Source organism: Urocampus carinirostris, chromosome 1 (genome assembly GCF_059441175.1).
Source record: "Urocampus carinirostris isolate Australia breed hairy pipefish chromosome 1, RoL_Ucar_1.0, whole genome shotgun sequence".
Lineage (NCBI taxonomy): Eukaryota > Metazoa > Chordata > Actinopteri > Syngnathiformes > Syngnathidae > Urocampus > Urocampus carinirostris.
The window spans coordinates 41,770,435-41,787,649 of record NC_142349.1 but is presented as its reverse complement, the minus strand read 5'-3'; the positions used below and the strand labels follow the sequence as shown (position 1 = coordinate 41,787,649).

General features: G+C 40.0%; 1 protein-coding gene across 2 annotated transcripts; it reads right to left on the bottom strand.

The window, feature by feature from the left end:
* Positions 1–5,245: 5,245 nt before the first annotated feature.
* paqr4a (progestin and adipoQ receptor family member IVa) lies at positions 5,246–16,961 on the bottom strand. Of its 2 annotated transcripts, XR_015850849.1 has the most exons (4): positions 15,999–16,961; positions 13,188–13,406; positions 8,813–9,312; positions 5,246–6,350 (listed from the first exon to the last, which is right to left on the bottom strand). XR_015850849.1 is itself a non-coding variant. In XM_088339621.1 (3 exons), the coding sequence occupies exons 1-3, from the start codon at positions 16,270–16,272 to the stop codon at positions 8,879–8,881; spliced, it is 927 nt and encodes a 308-aa protein (XP_088195747.1). In that variant the 5' UTR covers positions 16,273–16,961; the 3' UTR covers positions 5,246–8,878. The 2 variants fall into 2 exon arrangements, 1 of the variants encoding a protein (XP_088195747.1); XM_088339621.1 differs by having other exon boundaries at positions 5,246–9,312.
* Positions 16,962–17,215: the final 254 nt, after the last annotated feature.

Sequence of the window (17,215 nt, the reverse complement as noted above, 5' to 3'; positions counted from 1 at the left end):
TGGCCAGAAGCGCTGCCTATCCCATACTAAGAACATTATCGGGGACCCCTCTCACCCCCATCATGGACTGTTCACTCTGCTAGCCTCTGGGAAGAGGTACTCCAGTGTGCGGTGCAGGACCACCAGGTTCCGCAGTAGTCTAGTCCCCCTGGCCATTAGACTGTTAAATGGTCAATCTAACATATAGTTAACCTAAATCTAAACGGCTGCTAATCTGACTTTTTGCACTACTGGCAGTTCTTTATAGGTTGCCACTCCTTGCACATTTGCTCTCTGCACTATTGTACTTACAGCGTTATTGTTACAGTGTTACTGTTACTGTTTACCTGACTTGTTAACCTGACTGCCCATTTTGCACATCTGGTTAGCTACTCCTCTTGCACTATCGGCATTATGGTAAAATACTATACGTAGCCATAATACAATACAACTTTTACTTATATCTGTACATTCGAGGAAACTGTGCGGGTCAGATGTATCGACATTTCGTTCTGTATACACGTGTACTAGAATGACAATAAAGTAGATCTGAATCTGAATCTGAATATATATATACATACACACACATTTTATATATATATATATATATATATATATATATATATATATATATATATATATACACATATACAATGCATCCGGAAAGTATTCACAGCGCTTCACTTTTTCCACATTTTGTTATGTTACAGCCTTATTCCAAATTGTATTAATTTAATCTCTTATCTCAAAATTCTACACAAAATACTCCATTTTGACAATGTGAAAAAGTTTTTTTTTTTACTTTTTTTGAATTTATTAAAAATAGAAAACTAAGAAATCACATTTACATAAGTATTCACAGCCTTTTCTTAATACCTTGTTGATCCACCTTTGGCAGCAAATACAGCCTCAAGTCTTTTTGAATATGATCCCACAAGTTTAGCACACCTATCTTTGGGCAGTTTTGCCCATTCTTCTTTGCAATAAGTCTCAAGCTCAATCAGGTTGGATGGGAGACGTTTGTGCACAGCCATTTTCAGATCTCTCCAGAGATGTTCGATCAGATTCAAGTCTGGACTCTGGCTGGGCCACTCCAGGACATTCACGGAGTGGTTCTGAAGCCAATCTTTTGAGATCTTGGCTGTGTGCTTTGGGTCGTTGTCCTGCTGAAAAATGAACCTTCGCCCCAGCCTGAGGTCAAGAGCGCTCTGGAGCAGGTTTTCATCCAGGATATCTCTATATATTGCTGCATTCATTTTTCCTTCTATCCTGACTAGTCTGCCAGTTCCTGCTGCTGAAAAACATCCCACAGCATGATGCTGCCACCACCATGCTTCACTGTAGGGATGGTATTGGCCTAGTGATGAGCGGTGCCTGGTTTCCTCCAAACATGGCGCCTGGCATTTACACCAAAGAATTTTGTTTCTCATGGTCTGAGAGTCATTCAGGTGCTTTTTGGCAAATTCCAGACGGGCTTCCATGTTCCTTTTACTAAGGAGCGGCTTTCGTCTGGCCACTCTACCATACAGGCCTGATTGGTGGATTGCTGCAGAGATGGTTGTCCTTCTGGAAGGCTCTCCTCTCTCCACAGATGAACGCTGGAGCTCTGACAGAGTGACCATCGGGTTCTTGGTCACCACCCTGACTAAGGCCCTTCTTCCCCGATCGCTCAGTTTAGAAGGCCGGCCAGCTCTAGGAAGAGTCCTGGTGGTTCCGAATGTCTTCCTTTTAGGAATGATGGAGGCCACTGTGCTCATTGGGACCTTCAAAGCAGCAGACATTTTTCTGTATCCTTCACCAGATTTGTGCCTCAAGACAATCCTGTCTCGCAGGTCTACAGACAGTTCTTTTGACTTCATGCTTAGTGTTTGTGCTCTGACATGCACACTCAACTGTGGGACCTTATATAGACAGGTGTTTGCCTTTCCAAATCATGTCCAATCAACTGAATTTACTGCAGGTGGACTCCAATTAAGCTGTAGAAAGATCTCAAGGGTGATCAGTGGAAAAAAAAGATGCACCTGAGCTCAATTTTGAGCTTCATGGCAAAGGCTGTGAATACTTATGTAAATGTGATTTCATAGTTTTCTATTTTTAATAAATTCAAAAAAAGAATTTTGAGACAAGAGATTAAATTAATACAATTTGGAATGAGGCTGTAACATAACAATATGTGGAAAAAGTGAAGCGCTGTGAATACTTTCCGGATGCACTGTATTTTTTATATATATATATATATATATATAGAGGATTGTGTAATAAAATCAAGGGTGTGTATTAAGATTCTTTATTCATTTTCCACCCACTTCTCCTCACAAGAGTTGGGTCCTTGAGAACATTCCATCTGATTTTGGGCAATAGGCAGGGGTCTCCCTGGTCAGATGGTCACCCTATTGCAGGGCACATAGGGACAGACAACCTTTTACTCATACACCCATTCTGTGGGGACAATTATGACTTACCAATTGAAATGCCATGCATGTTTTTGATACCTGTGAGGAAACCAAAGTGCCCTGGGAAAACTAAATCAGGGACAGGGAGAACATGCAAACTCCACACAAGGAGGCAGGTAACTGGATATGAACCTAGGACCTCTGAACTGTGAGGCAGACATGCTAACCAGTCAGCCATCTAGCCTGAGGGTCTTTTAAAAATAAATAAACTACTTTTTAATTCTTGCATTGATTGTCTCCCAAAAATCAAGTGGGTTGTTAAAGCAGAATCGTGATCCTTGTAAAATGGAGTGATGTGTGAATAAAATAAGAATTTTGACTCTTTTCAGTTAGAGGGCTTTGCATTCTATACTCTAAAAATGTCTCTTGGTTAAAATCATAGATGTTGATTACAAAAATTTGAAAATTGTCTTTTTCTCTTTGAATGGAGCTCTTACATTCACTATGATTAAAACATTTGACAACTATTTTATGTTGAGTTTAGAATTTCAATTTTTGTTTCTATTAAATATGTTTGACACTAACTCAATTTAAACTAACTACTAGCTCTGCACACCAAAATCTTGTTTTTTGATTCTCATCTCTTCTTTAGAGAAAGATTTATAGGATCTGATTTATACTCCAGACTAAATGGGACTCAAGACCCGGAATTATATGCAGCCCAGAACTTGACGAACTTGACTACTAAGTTAACCTTTGATTCTCTAAGCTCCACATTTGACTCTTATTTTCTCGACTCTTGAGTCTGGATTCAAAACTGAAATTGAGCCAAATGATTTTTAACTACCATCGTCCGGAATTCAAAAATCGTACATCTGGAAATTTGACACCAACACCAACTGAATAAAATACAACACCAATACAGAATTTATAAATATAGACTTATGTTTATTGCACAATCGAAACTTGAGCAGAAATAATTTATAGGCGTAATGCTCTACTCAATAAAACGGCGCCATTGGCTCACCAGTCCATTGCATCTTTACCTGGCTCACTTCAAGAGCATTTCCCTTTAGCGACCAACAGGCTAATCAACATGTGATATACAGTAGTTTGAATATAACATTAAAAGGACAATTCTGTTGGCTCACCGTGCCGCCCATAGGCCACTTTGCGTTTGGCACCATAATGCCAAAAATCATGGCGCAAGAGTCAATCTCTCAACTAGACGGAAACCTCGACGTGGTCTTCCGCAACTGTTGCGGCACCCTGAGAGGCGGTAAGAACATTGAGTTTGTGTCCATGTTCCCTGTTTTTGACATATGCATAGATATACTCCAAATCGCATTCATCTTTCTAAAAGTAATACAGTACTGCCCGTATGTATACATGATCTACATACAGCTACGTACATGATACATTTAAATTAGGTCTATAGACATAGAGCCCTTTAGGTGAAAAAAAAATCTATATAAAAAAACAAACAACCTCAACCTAACTTTCTAGCAACAATCATGCATTAGTAACAAATCAATTCTTAGCTTGTTAACATTATATCCAAATTTTGTGAGGCGAGACATGACATAAAAAAACAGATCAGGTGGGTGAACAAAAGTGCAATCAAGTGAATCCAGTGTTAAATGGCGCGTGAAACATAAAAATATTGCGGACATATTACCTCACAGAAACACCATGGACAAGCAAAGTTTTGTCTTTTTTTCATGTTGGGCTGGCTGGTGTCGCCACATTTTTTGCAGCACAAGCAACAAATACGTGCTGGTCTATGCTATTCTTTTTCAGGACAGCTGTGGATATCTTTTCAGACTATGCGCAGTACAGAAAAACATTTGAAATCCACTTTTGAAGAGAAAACCATTCAAATCAAGCAATAAACTGAATTTCCTGACGGTGTTTTTAGACCAAGTTTGACACTGTTCTTTTGTCTACTTAGCAGAGGTTAACTCAACCCAAGAGGAAAAAAAAAAAAGAAAAATCTACAAAAACAGTCTTCTGAGTTGGGATCGTTAATTTGTTTAAAACAATTTAACAAGGGTTGATGGGTTTTTTTCCATAGATAAAAATGGTTTGGAACATATTTATACAGTCCGCTTAGCTTAAACTGAACACATTCGAGAAGCACTGTTCAACAGTGGTAAACTTAAACTCGACATTAGAAAAAAATACAAAAGCAACCCATTTCAATTTAAATGTTTCCACTTTAGTGGGACCACCTAGTGGGGAACACAAATCCTATTTTGAGATGTAGTTGTGTGCTGTTGTGAACTTGAAAGTATCCCCAAATCCATGCAAAATGTGAGGAAATAGTACATGGTTTTTGCATAAAATGTATATATAGTAACATCAGTATACAGTATTCCAATTCTTTTCTGAGATAAAAAAATTTGAAGACAGCCTGTCTCGTCTTCAACTTGAGCTGTGACGTTATGTGAGGAACAATGGGACACTAGCAAGCCAGACACCATATTGGTGTATATTAGTCGAAAGAGGTTCCGAGTGTTTTAATAATACAACAGCGAGCGAGCAGATGAAAAGGGGTTAACTGGCGAAAATAACACACAGAGAGCTAACTAGACCGTTTAGCTCAGGGGTCGGGAACCTATGGCTCGCGAGCCATATATGGCTCTTTCTATGAGTACCTGTGGCTCGGAGACAAATTTGATTGCATGCTAATTTTCTCCATCTCGTCCAAAACGTAAGCTGCTAATCCTGTTCAGGTACACACAAAGCCATACCAAAGCTAAATCCAAAGCAGTGCTTGGCAGAATATATAGGGCACGTTTTTCACTACAATTTACAGTCAAGGTGTCACACGAAAAAAAAAAAAAAAAAAAAAAAAAAAAAAAAAACTCGTTCTGGCTGTACATCGCTAAAGAATCCGTTATATAAAACCTCACTATATTATCTGTCTTCAGTGTTCAGATACCTTATGATGAATCCACAGAACATACTGTAAATACGCCAAAACACCGGAAGAGAACTTAAAGTTTTTTGATTGGGTGAGTGGGAGGGAAGGGTGGAGCTATGCAAAAAGTGCAAGCACTCCCTCCCATCTCTCGCCCTACGCCGTCTGCACCATAGATAAGCACATCAGGCTCCCTTTTTGCAGAAAGTTGTGACGTTTTTACAAAATAACTGCTTACATCTGGTTTTGAAACCAATATGTATGAAAAAAAGGGTCAAAGTGAGTTTAACCGATCTTGAGTATTTGCAAGAAAGACACAAGTTTAAATTGGTATGTTTGTTGATTTTGGGACACGGGCTCTGGCATTATTCTCTTTTCATAATTTTTATCAAATCATCAAAAATAAATGTGCTGAAGACTAAGTTTTTGTCTGGGGCGCGTGTTTAGCATTATAGTAAATTTGTCTCATAATATATGGCTCTTTCCCAAAATAAAATTAATATATTTTGCTTTTATGGCTCTTTGAGTCAAAAAGGTTCCCGACCCCTGGTTTAGCTAAAGGTGGCCGCAGCCTCGACGGCAAAACATAAGGCTGGCCGACCCAAAATAACATGCAGTGAGCAGCCAAGCTAACCAGAAACCAACAACGAAAAACGTCAACAATGACAAATGCGAAACCGGCAAGGAATAAATCAAGGGACACGGCAAAACTGGCGCTAAGGACAGGCAAATCCCCTAGCGCGCAGAATATTTTGCAACATATTACAATAAGTGTGCGGAGGAACACTACACGTTCTGTGCCTAATTGAAAAAAAAAATCTTTGGGAATATCTTTAACTATTTTAAATGTGCTGCTTTATGGATACAATCAACACCGCATGTACTTAAAAAGCAACCTGTGGCGATGCATGATAATATTTAACATCCCCCAGTAAGTCACCCTCATCCAACAACAAACGTCCTCAGCCTAAACTTTAAGCCGAGGTGGGAGTAAGTCACACACGAACTTGCAAGTCCTGGAGCGTTAACTTCCAATGTCAAGCTGTTCAAAGGATCTGCAACAAAAATATAACATCCGTGCAAGTTGAGTCAAGTCGTTGCTTGGCCGAAGCAAGATGGATCATAAACTGCATATATTTGCTCTCAGTTTGTGATACAATTTCCCCTCGATTAAGAAACTGTACCCAAACAACGTCTCAATTACTGAATTGATCCAAAAAAGTCACAAGATGGCGGCTAAACACTTCTTTTGTTGAGACATCAGACAGTTGAGATTCCTCAACTTTTTTCAAACATAGCTGAGCTCACGTCAACATAGTTTTATGTCACCAAATTAAACTTTCCTCCTTGGCCATAAGAACACGTTACGAAACGTTGAAAGTAGGGATTTTCGGGTAACAACACTATGTATTAGTATAAAAGCCGAAGAACAGAGTGTATTATTTGACCACTACACGTCGCCGTATTGTGTAGTGCAACCGAAAACAAGTGCTAATAAGCACAAAAAATGTACAAACTTTGGACACTCAAAGCTACCTAGCTGAACTGTTTTCTTCTACTTTTTTTGCCCAGCCTTTAGCTAGGTTTTTCTTTTTTGGGTACCCTTAGCAGCAACATGGTGGACTATCAGGTCAGCTCCCTCTAGTTGAGGCTTTAGTCGGGTAAATTAAATTTCTCGAACCTACGGGTGTCTTAAAAATACACGTTTAAGTAAGTAAAATACATGAACTATTTTTCACATCAGATTGTTTTATTGAATAAAGTTTATATTTTTAATACACACTGTCCCTTTTAGGGGAGTGATATTTATGATGTTGGTTGATGCTAGTACTGTGTAAGCTACCCTTTGGTGTCCAATCAGTTACTCACATTGTAGGCAGACAGTCTGTCCTGAGGGGCCAATAAAATCAGGAGAATGCAATTAGAGGAATGATAAATTGCTATTTTCAAATGCAAGATTGGGAACGATATTAATTGTGATTTTTAAGGTTTTTTTCGAAAGGTATGTCTTTAACTCACTCACGTCATTGGCATGGACATGAATGAATTAGTGAAAAAAATTATTTTTTGCAGAGGGAATTGAGTAGATATTGATGACTATTGCATTACAGCATTACTCATTTAATGCAGATGATGAATTGCTATGTTCACTGACTGCTGAATAATTTTGCCTCACTAATATTGTCACATAAACCCTGATTTCACATCGACCAATGAATGGGCATGTACCTTCAAAGCACAACTCAATACAATACAGTTACGGTGGTGCCGAGTACAGTTACGCTGAGTACGAGAATTCTTAATTTCTGCTCATTTTGACTGCTGAGCTTTTCTTTGCCCTAGATCAGGGGATTGTGCAATAATGGTCTGTAGTCCGTAATAGTCTGCGGTCTGCGTAGCCCTTTGAGACTTTTTGTGATTAAGAACTATACAAATAAACATGACTTGACTCATGCAAATATTCTCCCTACCGTAAAAAATCATATATAAGTCATATTTTACAGCTCACGGATCCCTTAACCGCATTGGTCGCCAGGGCACCAATGAGGACGCAACTCTGAAAAGCTTTCTCCACTGTTGACGGTCCCTGGCCTGTTCTTGGGTCGTGGCAAAGTTGGCATCAGTCCATTCCTTCATGTTTTTGGCCCTGTTCTTTTCTGTTCCCTTTCTCCTGTCTCCTGGAGAATTATCTTGGCAACAGTTGTTCGAAGGGTCCAATTTGCCCTCTGATGGTGTTTCCGCACCGTTTCATTTACGACTATAAAAAAAATGTGTCAAATCAGGGGGTCAGATAATATGCGCATATTTGGTTGTGTGTCCCTGTAGCAATTGGTAGGCAGGGCATGGAGAGGGGCGTGTGGCTCATAAGGAACAACAAACTGACTCAATCAATGGGGCAAATTTAAGCACAGAATTGATGGTAAAAGTGCGCTAGATTTTGTTCTTTTTATTTGTAAAATTACTTTTGCAATACACCATACCTGGGGGTAAAAAAAACATGTTGTACACTACCCAGAAATGGAGAACGAGATATTTTCTTTTTTTTAAAACCTATAGACAAAATAGCCTAAGATTGTACATGCCAAGAAATATGAAGGGTTCACTGTTTCCGCAGGTCTGTGTACACGTTTTCTTCCATTACTTCTGTAGTGTGGCTGTTTTAAAGCAGTTTTAGGGACTTGACTTCTATGCGAGTATTTACGGTAATTTTTTTACCTAGATAGTTACTTTCAGAGTAACATGCTTCTTTTTGGTGTCAATATTTTGGGGAGTAACTGCAATACATCATTACTGACGTCACCAGTACATGTAACATATTACTTTTTTTTCAGTACTGTTGATGAATACTGAAGAATTGGGTGATGGTTTAGGTGTCTTGTTGTAAAAAATGGTATTGGTATATTGAAAATGCTTTGGTGGGTTACCTGTATTTTTACAAACTTTTGAAAGTCTAAGTCAAGCAAGAGTAAAGTGCTAATATTGCCAACTCAGGTCAAGTGTGACTTAGTTTCCCCACCTCAGCTTTACAGCATCTTGTACTACTCAGATGTCCACCGGGGGCAGCCACGGGACACGGAGGTCCTCAGTCGGAGGGACAGTTGTAGCTGTTGATCCAAAGCAGGTCGTCCAGCACGCCCCAGTGCAGGTAGAGGATTGAGCCCACCACCAGCACATGCATGATCTGGTGGCTGTTGCACCAGTAGTCAAAGAGGCCTGGGCGGAAGCGCTCGGGGATACGGGCGATGTTGATGACGCCGCCCAGCACGGCTAGTGCGTCCATAGTGAGGAAGTGGCGCAGTGAGGTGGGACTGCCGCCGCCCACTCCGGCCCAGCGAAGCACGAAGAAGGAGAAGCGGAAGAGGGCTTGCCAGGCGAAGGAGCGCAGGCGCCGCACGCTGCTACTCGCCGTTACCGCACAGTAAATGGCGTAGCTGGACAGCAAGATGTAGACGGAAAGCGCCGCCGTTCGGATCAACGGGTAGCACAGCAGGGTGCTGTACAGGATGGGCAGTGCTCCTGAAATGGCATACAAGTACATTTCGCTTTAGCAAACTGGACTCACTTATGCTACGTGTGACAAAGGGAGAGTGGCGTTTATGTTGGAAGCTTCTGTTCCTTCGGGCTTTTTCTATTGCATGTCAAACGTAATAGTTGAGTTAGCTTGCTAGATACACTAATATAGTGGTAAGCAACCATAGGGCCGTGGGTTGTTTGGTATGAGGCTGCAAAGAAAGAAAAAACACTTTTTTTCTTTATATAGCATTTTTTCGTGTATACAGATACACCTCGCTACTTTGGGCTTCGGTTATTGCTGGTTCATTGCTTTGTGGATTTTGAATGGAATCGTCCCTGCTATTACGGGATAGCATGTGTCTGTAGGTGTGCGTGGGTGTTTGTGCGTGTGTGTTGGATGGGCATGACTGACCGTGAGCACAACTGAGATAGGTTGGTTTCAAACAGAGGGGCTGCCGCATAACTGAATGTGTCCACCAGGGTTGGGTAGGGTTACTTTAGCTGGATTACTTCCAATTACTTTTGGATTACTCCAATACCAAATATGCTAATAAAAGACAAAAGAAACTAAATATGAATAAAATTATGACTCACAACACGTGGTAAGCTTTCTCTCCTGGCTTTGATCTCCGGCAAAACTAACATAAAATGCGACAGAGACAAAATGTAAATAAATCCAAAAAGCTTGCCAACATCATTTTTGCCGTTCCATGTATTCCAAGCCTGAACAAAATTTAGTAATTTTATTCATATTTAGTTTCTTTTGTCTTTTATTAGCATATTTGGTATTGGAGTAATCCAAAAGTAATTGAGAGTAATCCAGTTAAAGTAACCCTACCCAACTCTGGTGTCCACCCAAAACCAACCTCGAAGCATGGCTACAGCTACAGCTAGTATTTCACTGGCTTGTAACATTGAAAAGAAATTCCTCAAATGGTAAATGGTAAGGTCTGCATTTATATAGAGCTTTTCAAGTCAATGAAGACCTCCCAAAGCGCATTACAATGTGCTTCACACTTACCCTTTCACACACACACTCACACACCAATAACGGCCATGCAGCCATGCAGCCATGCAAGGCGCCGACCTGCTTGTTGAGGGCATTAGGGATTCAGTGTCTTGCCCAAGGAGACTTACTCTGAGGAAAGTAAGAAGCGCGCAAAGAAATGCTGATCACCAGTGGGTGCTCGGTGGATTGTTATCATGCCCGATAAGAGACTGGGGGCTACGTCAGGAGAGAAGGCAATAGCGGCACTCCAGGTCTGGCCTACTGCGGTTAAGCTACGTGAAATCTCTCACAAGCTCCCTATGCTGAGCCTATATCTCCCTAAGGCCAGATCCATTACACATGAAACTGATGACCTGGAGCTGCAACATGTGGAAACCGCTAAATTCCTGACCATTGTAATTTAACCATCATGGAAACCTGATTCGATTCAAGGATACTCGATGCTAGCTGGCAGCAGGCCAGTCGTTCTCTAAATCACTCTCTTACACTGAAAGGAGAAGCCCTCCAATTTAATTTTGTATAATGACTATTTTTAAATGTACTTAAAAAGAGACACGGTGTAATATTTGACCACTAGATGCCACTGTATTGTGTAGTGTAGCTGTTTAGGGATCCTAATGTTAAGTAAAATAAGTACAGATTTTCAACTTACAAGCACCGTATTTTCATGAATATAAGGCGCACCCCCAATAGATGTTTTTTTGTCATATATTTTCCATACATAAGGCGCTACAGTGGGAACGTCAACAAAACAGTCAGGTAGCTCAGTCAAACTTATTAACCCCTTAACATTCGGACGGCTTGCAAAGAAGCAAATATGTGTCACGTATGGACACGGTGTCTGTACCATGTCACCAATCATTCAAATGCTTCATTCCACATATCATTAGGAAGGTTAAACTCTTGGTATTAAAGAAATGCCAACCATTTCTTAATTTCTATTTTCTTTTTCGCTGTCAACTGTGTGGACAGCAAAGTCAGAATTTCATTATGTAGAGAAACGTGGTTCTTTACTGTGCATATGACAATGAACACTTTGAATAGAATTTAATTTAATTTGAAAATAGTCATCACAGAAACATCAAGACCAGTCTGAAACAAGATACTGGGAAAAATATAAAGCCAGGGTATCTCACCAAAGTCGTCTTGCAGCCATCATGTTAAAAAATAATACGCAACCATGGTCCTCTTACATCCATGAGTGTAGCAAATCCAACCGTGTAAAATATTTACATACTCCAAAACACGCAATAATGCCGACAAATAAAAGAGAAATATCCGCCGAGAGGCATCTACATCCATATAGCCCTATAATTCCTGTTTACAAATACAAACCATCTGTGTATTATTTGTTATTCCAACATCCATTGCAGCCTGGTAATCCCGGAAGGGTATTACCTCATGTGTGGTCCCTTCTCAAAGTTTATTCATTTTCCTCATGTTGAGGTTTTTGAGATTTTCCTTGCCCTCGTGTAGGTTTTAGATCAGGGGATGTGTTATAATAGTTTACAATAATCTGTGGTCCGTGCAGCCCTTTGAGGCTCTTTTGGCTTAAGGGCTATACAAATAAACATGACTTGACTTGACTAGTAAAAAAATGTTTTCTCCACAACTTAATGTGTGATTCACATTCATCTTTTTCGCCCAATTGCAGGCTTTGTTTTTCCCCACTTTAGCCAATGCGAGCCTGTAAATGCTCAAAAGGACCTGCCTCTTTTACCTCCGAATAACTTTAGCAAATAGGGACAAATAGTGACCGCAATAATGCCAACAAATAAAAGAAAAAAATCTGCCGAGAAGCATCTGCATCGATAGACGTTGCTAGCTGTCTGTTTAGCCCCATAATTCCTGTTTATAAATATAGACGCGTAAAAAAAGTTTTCTCCATGCCGTAGTGCAACCAAACATGTGATTCACATCTTTTTTGGCAAATTGCAGGCTTTGTTTTGCCCCACTTTGGCCTATGCGAGCCTGTAAATGCTAAAAAAGACCCGCCTCCTTTACTTCCGAATAACTTACAATGTGACCGATTCAAATGATAATTGAAACATTGGTTAGGAAATGCAACACCGGTATATATATATATATATATATATATATATATATATCCCATCATACACCGCGGACTACTTCACCTACGGGGGAAAATCTAGTCTGCGGCCGCTTGCCTTAGTTGCGAGACCTTGCGACTCAATATTGATCCATATATAAGGCACACTGTATTATGAGGCGCATGGTCAGCCTTTGAAAAAAATAAAGGCTTTTAGGTGCGCCTTATAGTCATGAAAATAAGGTATTTAAAATAAATGCACATTAATATGATAGTTCATGTATTTTTGCTTATTATTCAAATCAATATTTGATTTTTTAATGGATTATAAGTTATTTACCACTAGGTGGCGCTAAATAGACAATGTCTCTAAATTTCAATTATGTCAACATTTTAAAGGGGTAATTTCCATTTTGCCCTGGTATGAATTAAAATTTCAACTCTATTTTTGTAATTTTGATAGACTAATGGAGCTCTGGCGATTTTCCTTGATTTTGATATAATGGCAGCATTTTCATTAATTTAATCATTCCCATTCCCCATTCTTTAATGACTTAAAATTGTTTTTATTTCATTTCATTTCATATAATCCCATTAAAATTTTTTTAGGCATGTTAAGCAAAGAGGTGATGACCAATTTTGTTTATAATGGTCTATTACTAACAACCTTGATTATTATAAATGAGAAAATTCCTCATTTCAAAAATGGATTCATTGTGATTGATAAGTCCTCTCCCTACTACACAATGAAATTGTCAGGTGAGTGCACGAAAATGAGTGACGGGTTTTGCTTAGCATTAAAAAAAAGGAGATTCCTACCCAACGTGTTGATCATGCAAATTCCACACACGTCTAGCTTAAGAAGGGTGTGATAGACGGGCTCGCCCCCCTCGTGGTTCATGAAGAGGTGGTAGAGCACCGAGCCAAGCTGCGGCGACAAGCAGGCCAGGAAGTGAACCACGGCCAGCCAGGTCACGCTGATCTGGGACCAGGGGATGTTGAGTGGCAGAAGCACCAGGAAGCACAGCAGAGGGATGCCTGGAGCGTGACAAACTGGTTATTCGTTTAAAGAACTTTCATCAAACAAAGCTAGCATTGTTTTCGCTATTATCCTCTTTTGTATAATGCCAATCTTGTTAATCAAATAATCCAAACTCCACCATTTGAGCTGACTCACTTTTATAAAAGATCTAAACTTATTTTTCTGTCCCTTTTGTTGTAACAATGAAATGCGTAAATGCTCATTTCTAGTCATTATTGTATACTTTATTGGTTTATTTAGTTACAGTAACTTATAACTTCTTTATTTAATTAGTCGAGATATATTTTCTCCATTATTTGAGTTGTGTGTTTTTTTTTTACTGTAAACAGAAGCGGTCTTGAGCAATGTTCCCTCTAAGCTGCGTGTGTGCGCAATTGCGTACTACCCAGAGCTTTTCCGCGCACAAGAAAGTCTAGCCAGCTCACAAAAATGAGGGCTCGAAATTGCTAATTAAAAGGCGAATTAAGTCAAAGTTACAGTGCATGAAGTTAAAAATACACGGGTTACCCTGACGCTGTGTTCTAAATGCGGTATTTTGAAGTCAAGGTCGAAGTAGAACGAAGTTGCGTAAAGTCAGTAGAGTTTTCAAGAACCGGCTTCTTCGGCTCGGGTCCTAAACGCCTTATGGAGATTGTTTTTGCTTCTTTAATCCCAACATGACCAAATATTATGTAAAATTATGCACAAAATGACTTAAAGGAAGGGGGAAATAGAACAAATAATTAAAAAATACCAAAATGAAAAAGTAGTGAAAAGCTGAGAAAAAAAGAAACAAAAGGAAGAGAAAAAAGAAGAAAAATTCTGAAAAAGGCCAGAAAAAAGAAAAAAAACAAACAAAGGAAAAAAGTAAATAGAGAACAAAAAGAAAAAAGTAACAGCAAGGAAAAAATAAACACAATGAGATTTTTTAAAGGAATTTTTTTTAAAAAGTAGAAAAAAACACGAAAAAAGAAGAAAAAGTTTGTGTTGCATTCAAATAATCTCCAATTATATTAAGTGAATCTTGTTGCCTACATTGTACTTCCACTAAAAAATGTGATTAAATACAATTCTGTATCTTGCAACCGACTAAATAAGCTCCCAAAAATGTTAGTATTATGCGACAAAAGATATCAGGGAAAAAAAGAAATGGATGTCTTGTGAAAGGATTGTAAAAACAAACGACATTTGTAGGCCGTACAACCTTTGCAATCGTAGATTATTCAATTCATTCAAAAGTGAAAAATAATTTTGCATTGCCGGAAACTCAGCGAAAAGTAACTTGATGTCAAGTTTTGGACATATTTGATATTGATTTAGTTGCCACACTTGGGATTGCTGTTGCTCACTGTTGTTTCAAGCATTGCTTACCTACTTTGTGTGAACGCTCAGACCCGTGGCAAATTAGAGCGAACATTGGTCTTGAGCGTTATTATATCAGTACCTGTTAGAACCGGTTATGGAGATTTACACTGCCGTACCTTAAGTTTCAGTTTTGTTAAAGTTTCGTTTCAGTTTGTGGACCACCTTTATAATAGAAGGATTTTTAGGTCATGATGTCTTTGTGTTTCTAGTTTGCCATTGTGTGTAAAACAAAAAGCGTGTCTGGAATGTTCTGCGATTAATACTTGAGTAAAACAGCTCCTCATCTCCAGCCCTTATTTTGATAACCTATCGTTCTCTACCCAGAATAAAATGAACACACGGAAGAAGAGGTCGGTTTACAACACTTTTAATACTGCATTTATTTGCATATGTGTGATTTAAAGGTAAAAGTGCTGTTTAGAGTTTACTGAAGTAAATATTTCCTGATCCTTTTTAAATGAAAGGCTAAAGTAGACAAGCAAAACTTCATCAACTAATTGACAAGGTATCAATCTATGAAAAACTAGTTTTACATAATCAATCATTTTTCTAGTTTTTGAGTGACAAGAACAACCAAAACATCAGTACACCAGCTTTTTCATATAGGTTTAGCAATTTTTTTTGTCTTTATACTTTATGATAAAAGAATTCAGTAGTTGAGCAACATTTTTACTTTTTTAAGTAAATCCAAACATGTGGGTGTTATTTATACAAACTAATTACAGTTCTTGTTTTTTTTTTTTTTTGTGTTTCTTTTCAAGGCAGGCGGTCATGACGTGCAAGTACTGTATGTGCATTTCTAGAGGTTTGGGTTGGTGTTTGGACTGTACTTGGAGATGGCCTTTTCTTACTGCGTTAACCAATAAAAACAAAATTGGGGGGAACAAACGCAAGGAAGAGCATGACGTATCTATCCAGCCACTATTCCTCGGGCCTAATGTGCTCCGCCAGAACAGCTCTGCTAAAAACAAGATAAGATAAGCACAGTAGGAAAAAAATCATAAAGGATCTTTGAACTCTGTTGGGCATCGTTAACATATACTTAATAGAGAAACTATTTAACTTTCAACTTTTTAAGGACACCATGGTACCCCATCTTTAAAAATACCACTCAAGTTAAAACGACTGTTACTTCAGAATAAATGTGACGTTTCAATGGCCTTGCGTCATCACACATAATAAACGAATGCATGTCGCCTGACTTTTCTCGGGAGATTTCTTTGGTAAATTCAAAGCGCGCTCACCGTGAGTGTAGATATTCCCCAGCTCGTTGTGCAGGTAGAAGAGGCTCCGGATGCAGTCCTGCACGGAGGAGACGGGCCGGTACCCGGTCAGAACATACCTGTTGAACTGCAGGTGTGGAGGCGAGCTGGCCCAATCCAACAGCCTCGGTCCATTCAGAAAGGCCAATACAAACACCGCCGATAACAGAACGCCGCCGAATAAGCACAGAACGGACTGCACGCCGATGTAGACGTTGAGCAAGAGGACGGCCACGAGAATCTTATGGGACACCATTTTCCCTGCTCTGCTGTCGTTCTCTACTCCCGTAGGCACGAAAAGTGGCCCGGCGCCGGGCCCGCCGGTACCAGGCAGAGTGTCATCCGCCGGGCTGCGGTGCCGTACGGCCGCCCGCGTACATGACAACGTCCGCACGAGTGAGTCATGGGGACGAAGTCAGCGTCGCACACAAAGGAGATAAGTCAACGGTCGCCTTGTCTCATGTCACACACACGCTTTCTCGTCTGGGGGCGCGAGACGGGCAAGGATGCTGGCGTTGGCCGGCGCGCGTCCATACGGATGGGGACGCCACCCTCGCCTCACCTCGCTCCGTCTTTGATCCCCAGCCCCGGTCACGGAGTGAGCATTGAAAGGCTTAGCTAACTAACTGGTGCTCCTCCCTAAATGTGAACGGGATCTGAGATTGGAGCTAGCCAGTCCGGGCTACCTCCTTCCTGACGCCGCCTTACGGGGGCACGCCGCTCCTTCGCGATTCCTCAACAAAAAAACCTATCATTGTCGCGTCTTGTCTAAATGGAGGCTTGCTTCCCCCTTTCAGTCCTAAACAAGAGGTCGTTTGAGATTCCCGCAAGGCGGCCTTGAATACGCTGCGGAGCTTTGGAAGTGGAATGCAGAGAGTCCAGAACACCATAGATTAAATGCTCTACTTCCGCTTAGCATTTATCAAACGAAACCTCCTGTAATAATTAAATAATTATGTCATGATGTGTTAACTTGGATGTATATTTTTTTTAAACAGTCATACTCATTAAAATGACGGAATAAACACCCAACTACGTTGTTATTATAACGAATAGCAACAATAAACCTTTTAATTTGAAGGTCCGTTGAATGCTTTCCTGTCAAACGTGTATTACAATCTTCACATCTATTTCGCCGCTGGCTGTGTGCTTGACGTCGCCTGAGCAGTGGTTCTCAGCTTGTTTGATTTGAGGACCCA